This window comes from Choloepus didactylus, chromosome 4 (assembly GCF_015220235.1).
Source record: "Choloepus didactylus isolate mChoDid1 chromosome 4, mChoDid1.pri, whole genome shotgun sequence".
Lineage (NCBI taxonomy): Eukaryota > Metazoa > Chordata > Mammalia > Pilosa > Megalonychidae > Choloepus > Choloepus didactylus.
In genome coordinates, this window is record NC_051310.1 from 634,816 (window position 1) to 644,690 (window position 9,875).

General features: G+C 48.0%; 1 protein-coding gene across 3 annotated transcripts; it reads right to left on the minus strand.

The window, feature by feature from the left end:
- Positions 1–3,121: 3,121 nt before the first annotated feature.
- Positions 3,122–9,665, minus strand: LOC119533108 (olfactory receptor 13A1-like). 3 transcript variants are annotated; one of them, XM_037835212.1, is made up of 5 exons: positions 9,451–9,665; positions 8,117–8,268; positions 6,968–7,154; positions 6,629–6,741; positions 3,122–6,221 (listed from the first exon to the last, which is right to left on the minus strand). In XM_037835212.1, the coding sequence occupies exon 5, from the start codon at positions 6,175–6,177 to the stop codon at positions 5,245–5,247; it is 933 nt and encodes a 310-aa protein (XP_037691140.1). In that variant the 5' UTR covers positions 6,178–6,221; positions 6,629–6,741; positions 6,968–7,154; positions 8,117–8,268; positions 9,451–9,665; the 3' UTR covers positions 3,122–5,244. The 3 variants fall into 3 exon arrangements, with proteins under 3 accessions (XP_037691140.1, XP_037691142.1, XP_037691143.1); XM_037835214.1 differs by lacking the exons at positions 6,629–6,741; positions 6,968–7,154; positions 8,117–8,268; positions 9,451–9,665 and adding an exon at positions 6,926–6,933; XM_037835215.1 differs by lacking the exons at positions 6,629–6,741; positions 6,968–7,154; positions 8,117–8,268; positions 9,451–9,665 and adding an exon at positions 6,742–6,866.
- Between the last annotated feature and the right edge of the window lie 210 nt (positions 9,666–9,875).

Consider the following 9,875-nt stretch of genomic DNA (forward strand, 5'->3'; position numbering starts at 1 on the left):
TAAAGTGTGCTTCGAATAATTTCAATATTTTTAAATTTATTGAGGCTTGTTTTGTTGTCCCAGCATATGATCTAATCTGAAGAACATTCATGAGCACTATAGAAGAATATATATTCTGGTAATTTGGGTAACACTTGATATATGTCTATTAAGTCAAGTTCATTTATCACATTCTTTAGGTACTCAATTTCCATATTGATCCTCTACCTGGTTGTTCTATCTATGAAGAGAGTGGTGTATTGAAGTCTCCCACTATTATTGCAGAAACATCTATTGCTTCCTTCAGCTTTGGCAATGTTTTTCTCATATACTTTGGAGCACCTTGATTGAGTGTATAGACACTTATGATTGTTATTTTGTCTTAGTGAATTGTCCCTTGCACTAATATATGATGTCCTTCTTTGACTCTCATGACATCTTTGCATTTAAAGTCTGTTTTATCTGACATTAGTATTGCTATGCCTGCCTTCTTCTGGCTGCAGCTTCCATGGAATGGTTTTATCCATCCTTTCACTTTCATTCTCTTTGTGTGGCTGAGTCTAAGATGAGTCTCTTGTAGGCAGCATATTGATGTATCATACTTTTTAACCCATTCTGCCAGTCTGTATCTTTCAGTTGGGAAGTTTAATCCATTCACATTCAAAGTATTTCTGTGAAGACAGTTCTTGAATCAACCATCTTATCCTTTAGTTTTTATTTGTCAGATCTGTTTTTTACACTCTCTCTTTCTGTCTCTCTTTTTTTTCCTTTAAGTTACCCTTACTAATATTCTTCAGCTCCATGCCCTTCTCCAGAACTCTCTTTCCTTTCTTTGTTTCTCAGCTGCTTGAACTCCAGCTTTTTTCATGGCAAAGTAGTTTGCTCTGCCTCTCCTAAACTGCCATCTTACTGAAAGTCCAGTCTACTGCTTCTGGTCAGGACAGGATTGTCCTCTCCCTGCTCTGGATGCAACAGGGGTTTGGCCCAACCCTCTAAGCCCCCAGCATCCTCACACATCCTGCTGACAGCTTGCAACTGCATGTAAGCCCCATGTCTAGGGTCGGCTCCTTCATCCACATCGCTGAATGCAAGAGAGCAGGGGTGCTGCAGGCTCACGTTCCCACCAGGGCCCACGGCAGTGTTTGGCTGTGGTGGGAGCATGGATGCCCACTCCCTTGTCTTGAGGTGGGCAAATTGTGGTCACTTTGTGCCTCAGAGAATGATGTGGGGTCAACTTGAGGATGGGACACAATGTGGAGTAACACTCTTGCTTGACTTTTTCCCTTCACCCCTTGGCTTTCCTGGAGCATCTCCATGATAAATCACTGACATGGAGCACTCATCTCAGGGTAGTGTCTAGGAAACCCCTCTGAGGGCAGCCTGCCACCGGCCATGCTGGCTGCATGACAAGTGCTCAGGCAGAGAAAACCCTTATGGTTCAGATGAAAGGGTGGTCAACGGGGAACTCATGTTCCCCAAAATGGGCACTTCTGGAGGGGAGGGGCCTCCTGCACCACATTTACTCACTGCACTTTCACACAAGTCCCATTTTATCTGCACATTTCACCTCTCCAAGAATTCCCATTAGAGGGAAGCATGTGCTTTTTCAGTCCTTCTATCAGAGAAAGGCCCCTGACTTCCCATGCCGTCATCTTTCTCTCCTGTCCACTGCAGCCTCTTGGGCGAAGGTCTCCTGGAGAGCAGTTGGGGGAATGCTTGCTTCACAGTGCAGGTTTTAGACACCTCTGCCACTTGGCTTCTTTGATTTCTAGTCATCAGTGAAAGCTGACTTCCGTGGTCATAAAACATCACACAGATGAATGCTGCAGTTCTAAGACTCCTGCGAAGATCATATTTACAAGAAGTACTCAAGCACAGAGCTCTCCAGAAGGACATGGAGTGCCATTCACTCCACAGGTGTTTTTCAGGCACCTCCTCTGTGCCAGGCACTCTGCTTCATGCTCAGCTTGAATTAGGCAGAGAGGGTCCTCACACTCCTGGGACTCACTTCTCCAGTGGGGAGGCATTCGCTCACTCAACAGGTACTTACTCAACAGGTAACTTCTGCATGCCAGTTACTGTCCTGGACACTAGGAGCACAGCAGTGGAACAGACAAATCCCATGCCCTCATGGAGCTTATATTTGAATAAAATATGAATGACTAAATAATAAACATGATAACTTCACATAGTGATAAATGCTTTGAAGGAAATAAGCAGAATAACAGTGTGACTAGTTGGAGGAAATGTTTTAGAAAAAGTGGCAGAAAGAATTCTCTGAGGTGGCATTTCATCTGAGACCTGCAGGACCAACACGCTTGGGCAGGTGAAGTGACAGAGGCAAGGGAGGGGCCGGCAAGCAAATGGACAGATGGAGAGCTGGATGTTGGGACTGGAACAGGGGTGAGGGGAGAGGGGAAGCAAGACGGGGGTTGGAGCCAGATCACAGGGACCTTGGAGACCCTGTAAGGAGTGCGATAGAGACAACTGCACAGCCTGCATTTTGAATGAAGCTGCAGGGAAAGGAGAGACATTACAGGGCAACAGTTTGCTGATCTCCAACCTCTTTCTTAACCCTGTAGATTATGACTCCCTCTTCCCCATTCAACAGCATTCCCAGGAAAGACCATAAATGAGATCATGAAAGCTGTCTTACAGTTTTCAAAGGGTTCAAGCCACACAATATATGTTCAATGATAATAAATGAATTAAATTAGAAATCATCAACATGGAGAAAACTGGAAAATACTGAAATATTTGGCAACTAAATAACACACTTCTAAATAGCACATGGTTCAAATAAGAAATCACAAAGGAAATTAGAAAGCATTCTGAACTTAATGAAAATGATAGCACAGAATGTCAGATTTTGCGTGATGCCACTAAAGCAGTACTTAAGCGGAAGTTTACAGCACTACACCCCTATACTAGAAAAGAAGAAAGTACAGGACAGATCCTATAGAATTTCTAACTTCACCCATGTGCAATAGGAAGCTACTCAATGACTTTAAGAGGGGAAATAGCATAGATTTCAATTTGTAAAGCACTTCTCTGTATAACACCAATTGTTTGTGAGGATGTGGAGAACCAATATTCTCAACCCATTGCTATCAAGACTGTGAAATGGTACAACCATTTTGGGAAAAACATTGACACTTTTTACGAAATCAAACAGACACATTCACTAAGACCAGGCAATCACACTTCTAGTCATTTAAACAAGAAAAACAAAAACAGGTCTGCAGAAAGACATGTACTCAAAAGTGCATGGCATTTTTATTCATAATCTCCAAAACTCAGAAAAAATGTCCATCAACTTGTGAATGCATAAATTAAACGTGGTATGTTCATACAATTTAATACTAATGGAGAAAAAGGAACAAACTAATGATACAGGTAACTACATGAATGAATCTCAAAAAAAAAAATAGTAAGCTAACTGAAAGAGGCCTTGTGCACTCTGTAATTCCATTTACATGACATTCTATGACATGAAAAACTGACCCACAGTGGAAAAAAACAGAACAGTGATGACTTCAGAAAGGAGTGGGGTGGGGATCGACTGGACAAGGGCAGAGGGAACCTTCTGGGGTGGGAAAAACATTCTATACCTTGACAGGGGGTTGTGTTACACAACTGTGAGCGTTATCAAAACTCAGAAAATGTGCATGCTGGTTTATACATTTCATTGAAATTTTTACATCAAAGGGCAAAGAAACTAAACAAACATTGAACCCAAATCATAAATAATCAAGAAGATATATTTAAGGAAAAGGGTACTAATGTTTGAAACTTGCTTTGAAATTCATAAAGAACAAGTTGAATTGATGGAATGTTGTATTAGTAACAATACAATGGTGGGAACAATTAATGGTAGAATTTAGATAATGGGCAAATACGTCTTCAGTGTAAAATTCTTTCAAATTTGCTATATGCTTGAAACCTTACATTATGAAATGTTATAATATTTATACTCTGAACACAAGGCAGAAACCTGATACTGGGAGGTCAAGGATAGATGTGGACAGACCAGGTGGCAGTGCTGAGACATCCAGCAGGAATGCTCTGGCATCTGCGGGTGAGGGTTAGAGAAGGGAGAAGCAGACGTGAGAGGTGCTCAGATTCAATCACTACCCGTGAGGAGGCTTCGCAGACAGGGGCTGGGAAAGAGGCTGAGAATCCTTCTGTGATCATGACTCTGACAGTTAGATGGGAATTGGGGACTGATGAGCATACATGTAGACTGTCGAGTAAGATCCCTGGAAAACTGCCAAGTGCTATGTTAGCTCTGCAGTTAGATCAATGAATCTGGGTTTGAAGGTGAGGAATGGACTGCAGCTATTAATGTGGGTATCTCTGGCAAATATTAAAGATAAATGCAGATGTGGACAAGATGCAATTACCAGAAGAGAGTCTAGGCTGAAGCAGTGAAGAATACAAATATTTAAAGGCAAGAAGAAGCACATGAGGCTGATAATAATAGTAATTAATATCAATACTAATAAAATGACATTGAGAACAAACTGAATCCATAAAAGAAATGTTGGAGAAGCTTTTGCCAAGAAAACCTCTTTCCTGTGATGATGACAAAGCATCTTTGTTAAAGATTCATGGTGCCTGTTTCTTGAAAACGAAATTATATGAAAATAGACCTCTTTTCTGCAGGTCAGTAAAATGGAAAGCTGCCTAATGCCATCTGCCCTCCTCTCTGTGGTGCCACAGATGTGGTGAGGAGCAGGGAATCTTGTCTCTTCCCCAAACTCACGCTAGGAGGAGGTGGGTCAGATAACCAGGGTCCAGGTGAGGTTCTCCAAATCAGGATACTGAGAGATCCCATGGAAAATGCACCAAGCAGTGAGCCTAAGGGCCTCACTCCAGAACCCGAGACCCCACTTTGAAAGAGAGAGTGGTCCATGGTGACCAGATGTGAAGGACACAACCTTGTCCCCGGTGCTCATGAATCGGTGAAAACATCAGGAGGTCCTGGAGTTAGGATACGGAGGATGTGCCTTCCTGTGTCTCCTGCTGTTCCCCCTGGACACTGGCTCTCCCGTGTTTCCCCCTCACATCCTGCTCCCCTGAAGCCTGAGAGTATCCACAGTTAGATCCTTGGAAAGTTTAAAGTTCCCCATAAAGATGTCCAGTTCTCATTGGCAGAGGACATTGCTTATAAATCTATCACATGAAGTACCTTCAACCCCTTAGATACCCAGGGTCAAGTTTTGAAATTATATGAATTTCAAGATTACACTTGGCCATTTCCTTTCACTTACTGAATGTGGGAAGCACCCTCCTGAGGGCCTCTTTTACATCCTTGTTGCGCAGAGTGTAGATGAGTGGGTTCAGGGTGGGGCTGACTGCCGTGTACATTATGGCGACCACTTTGCCATTTTCCATGGAGGACTCAGACCCTGAGAGTAAGTAGGTGTAGATGAGAGTGGAGTAGTACAGGCAGACCACCAGGAGATGGGAGGAGCAGGTGGAGAAGGCCCTGCGCTTGCCCTCGGCTGAGCGGATGCGCAGGATGCTGGTGATGATGAAGGCATAGGACAGCATGGTGAGCAGGAAGTCGACCACACCAATGTAAAAAGCTGCAATGGCCATTATGATGTTGTTCAGGTTCTTTGGACCACAGGCAAGCAGCAGCAGTGTGGGGAGTTCACAAAGGAAGGTATGGATCTGATTGAGGCCACAGAATGTTAGCCGTGCCATCAGGCCAGTTTGGACACAGGTGTTGACCCCACTGACCGCCCACACGCTGCCTGCCAGCAGGACACAGAGGCGCCTGCTCATCAGTGTGTGATAGTGCAGGGGCTGGCAGATGGCCACGTAGCGGTCATACGCCATGACCGTGAGCAGCAGCAGCTCAGCCCCCAGGATCCAAGTCAGGAAGAATTGCTGGGTCATGCAGCCTCCATAGGAGATGGTACTGCCCTGACCCATCAGGATCTCCAGCAACTTGGGAAGAACAGTAGATGTGCAGATGATGTCTAACATGGCCAGGTTGGTGAGAAAGAAGTACATTGGGGTGTGGAGCCCTGGGTTCAGGCAGATGGCCATGAGGATGAGGCCATTCCCTGCAAGAGCTGTTAGGTAAAGGAGAAGGAAGAGAGCACTGAAGACACCCTGCAGCTGGGGGTTTTCTGAGAGGCCCTGCAGGACAAACTCCACCATGGCCGTGAGGTTGGTTGGAGCCATTGGGTAGGGAAGGTCTCCAGGGGTTCCTGGGAAGCAGATGGTACCTGGCAGAAGGAGACACAAGGACCAGGTGGGTGATGTGTCCTCTCTGTACCTAGGTCCTGCTAAGACTCTCAGGGATGAGTGTGGTGGAGCCTCTGCCCTGGAAGCACTCGGCAAAGATGTTAAGGTGGGTTCCTGCACTAAGGGAGATGATCCAATTGTTTACCCTCCCCTCTGGACCCTACAACTACCAGAACCTTCCAAGCTCTCAGAACCACCCTGCCAGGAGAGCTTCTTCTGGGTGATGGCCAGGGCAGCAGCACTCACTAAAGTTATCCCAGAAACTGCAGCCTGTTTTCACTTTGTTTCATTCCCTACATTATGCTGACACTTAGAAGAGTCTTAGCAATTGTTCCTGGAGCTTAGAAAACTGGACACCTTTCTGAGTGTGATATGAAAGCAAACCTACATAGATGAGGCCCATGGGCTCCAGGCCTCTGTATTTCCAGAGAAAAAACAGCTCAGCTGGGGATTGGGTGAGGCTTCCAGAAGATTGTCTCAAAGACAGGATGGAATTCTCACCTGCAAAGGGGACAAGGTGGGCAGGATCGGTAGGCTCAGTTGGGGACTTTGTGTTCCCTGAGGGGTCTAGCACCTCAGGGTGAAGCCTGGGAAGTATCCATGGCACCAGAACAGTCCCAGTTTTGGGGAGCAGCCACCAGGCTTGGAACAGGTGGGGGGCACTGTCAGAGACCCTGTGCATTACCTGCTGTCAGGCTCTCAGTCTAAAGCACACTGCCCACCCTACCCTGTCCACTCCATGCTGCAACCCAGAGTTGGCAGGGTGGGGCTGGATCTGGGCCTCCCAGGTCTGCAACTGAGCAGCTGGATCAGCTGCCGGCAGGTGACCCGACTCCAGGCTCCAACTCCCTCCAGCTTCTCCTGGGCTATGCGGGAAGCTTGTCCTTTCAGTGAGGGTCAGGCTGTGCCAGGGGCTGGGGACACAGAGAAGAAAGGCAAAGACCCAGCTTGGGAGCTGCCAGGACCTCCTGCCAATGCACCCACCCCACTGCAAGGACTGTGAGATCCCCAACCTCACCCACTTCTCCATCATCTCAAGCCTGACCCCAGCCCCTCAGGCAGGACCAGGCCCAGGTCAGATAAAGAGACCGTCTTCCTTGAGCTCCACACCCCGGGCCCAAGGAGCTACTGATTCATCCACCCCAAGGTGAACACTTCCCTCCCTCCCCTGATCCCCTGCACCCCAGGCCCAGGCACCCAGGAGAGAGAGGGTCTGACCAGCTGCCCTGAGATCCCCATGGGTAAGGACTGCCTGAGAACAAGGAGCTGTCAACATGTGCATCTAACCAGGGGCTGGACTCCCCAGTGTCCCAGGAACGGAGATGCTGTGGATTTGCAGAAATATGCACCTGGTTGAGAACACACAGAGGGCAGAGCTCAGGAACAGGTGTGCTCTGTGTTCTGTGACAGGGCCCATTGTGACCTGCTAACCCCCCTCACCTGTTTGCCCCCCACCCTTACTTGGGCCGAGGACTGCACAGGCTGCTGACCAGAGCCCCAGCTGTGTCCCTGCAGACCTGGGGTGCTAAAAGTTCAGGAGGACGGAGTGGGGGCTCCTCACTCCGGGGGCTCACATCTGAGGGTCATCACCCATCACGGGGACCATGCAGGGACCACCACACACACCCCACTGCCCCATGCATGGGACCCTCGCCTTGCAGGCACAGATGACCAAGCCCTGCTCTGGCCCCTGCAAACCACGTCCACCGTTAAGGTCCAGAGTGTACTCTGCCTGCGCATGCGCACGCTCACCGCGGCACCTCCCGCCCCAGACTCGCAGGGAGCTGAGTCAGCGCCTCCAGGTCCTGCAGCCGCTTGTTTTAAGACCTTGATCTTCTCTAGAGTCTAAACCGCAGGTGCCGATTTGTCCTCTTACCGATCAGCCACAGGGATGGGGCCGTGGGGAGCAGAGCCCAGAAGCTTGGAGAGTCTTGGAGCGCCTCAGCATTTCACAATGAAATAGAGAAAGACAAGAACAAAGCCAAGGAAGGGGCATGTTTTTCACAGTGAACTGTCGATTCAGAAACACTGAAAAGAAAATGAGGGAAGATAGTTCAAAAGTCAACTCAAGGGGTGGATGCACAGATTAATATATTCCCTGTCCATATAAGGGATGTGCCCCAACAGCTTACTCTCTACATAGAAGAAATTCACATTTTCATGAGAAAGAAACAATATATTTACCCTGATTAATGGAGAGATAGAAGCTTGGGGTTAAAAGCCTTGACTCTTCCCATCCAGAGCCTCCTTTATTTGCTGCTGTCCTTTAAAGGAGTTCTGCTCCGGGTGGACACTGAGGTCACTGGGGAGCCTGGTGAGGAGGAGGACTGGCCCTCAGGGAGCAATTATCCCAGGCTGGAGGTAAGCAGGGCCCTGAGGGTGCAGCAGCCAGGGGGCTGGGTCAGGTCCTGAGGGAGGGGCAGGGCAGGCCAGGGCCCTGAGGCCATGGGGAGGGTTCCAGGCCTGTCTCCTGGGCAAGCCCCTCACCCTTTGCCTGAGCCTGGAAGGGGAGCTGCTGGGGCCTCTGCACAGACCCCTCTGTACCTTCTTCCTTTGATGACCCAGGCAAGGGCCTGTGGAAAGCCCATCCTGCAGGAAGGGAGGGCTCTTCTTAATTCCAAATAATTCCCTGTTAAGTTGTTCAGTTGTTCATTTACAGAATCATGGGAAGGATGTTCTGAGTGCTCCCAGGCACCCCACATCCTGTCCCCTGCAGGTAGCCTGCTGCATCAGGGTGGGAAATGTGTCACAGGTAAAGAACCAATATTGATCCATTATTGTTAATCAAAGTCCTCACTTACTCAGATTTCCTCACTTTTCCTGACTGCCCCATTTCTCTCTCAGCATCTGTCCAGGATACCCCATGGCATTTAGTTGTCAAGTCTCCTTAGGCTCTGCTTGGTGCTGAAGAGTTCTCAGACTGTCCTTGTTAGATGAACTTGGCCATCTGAGATCTATTGCTCAGGGACCCTGTGGGAGGCCCCTCCAGGGGATTTGCCTGAGGTTCTCCTTGTGAATAGACTGGGTTATGGGTTTGGGAGGAAGACCCTAGAGGTAAAGTGCCCATCCCATCACATCCTATCAAGGGTGCCTGCTCACAAATGGACCTACCAATGAAGACGTCGACTTGATAAGATGGGATTGTTTAGTCCCTCAGGTTTTAGGGTCAGCAACATGCTGTGTGTCCATAGACTTGGGAGAGACACTGACCTGTCCTTGAGGGCCATGTCAGAGGTGGCCTCAGGAGTCCATGGGGTTGGAGGGTCAGTGTCCGTGAGCTCAGCCCTGCCTCCCGGCCATCTCATTAGAGTCAGTCCCAACTCTGGGCCAGGCATCTCACAGCTCCTAGGAAGTTCAGAAGAGAAAGACGGCCAGGGTGCAGTGCTGCCAGCCTAAGTGATGGTGCAGTGAGCTCACTGCAGCCAGCTGCCTGCCCCACCTGACCAAAATCTTCACAACTGTTCAATAAGGAATCTTCTGGGGGTCTCCTTACAATGTGCCCAGGACACAGAACTAAGAAAATAATATAGAAAGGGAAAACTAACAATTTGTCTTAGAAACTGACTTCAGAAAATATGACATGCAAATATTCGTCATTATAAAACAAGTAAACAGAAGTCTGTTAATAATTTAAG

Bases quoted from the DNA above. Each gene is read 5' to 3' on its own strand.
- LOC119533108 (XM_037835212.1), bottom strand. From the start codon at position 6,177: ATGGCTCCAACCAACCTCACGGCCATGGTGGAGTTTGTCCTGCAGGGC.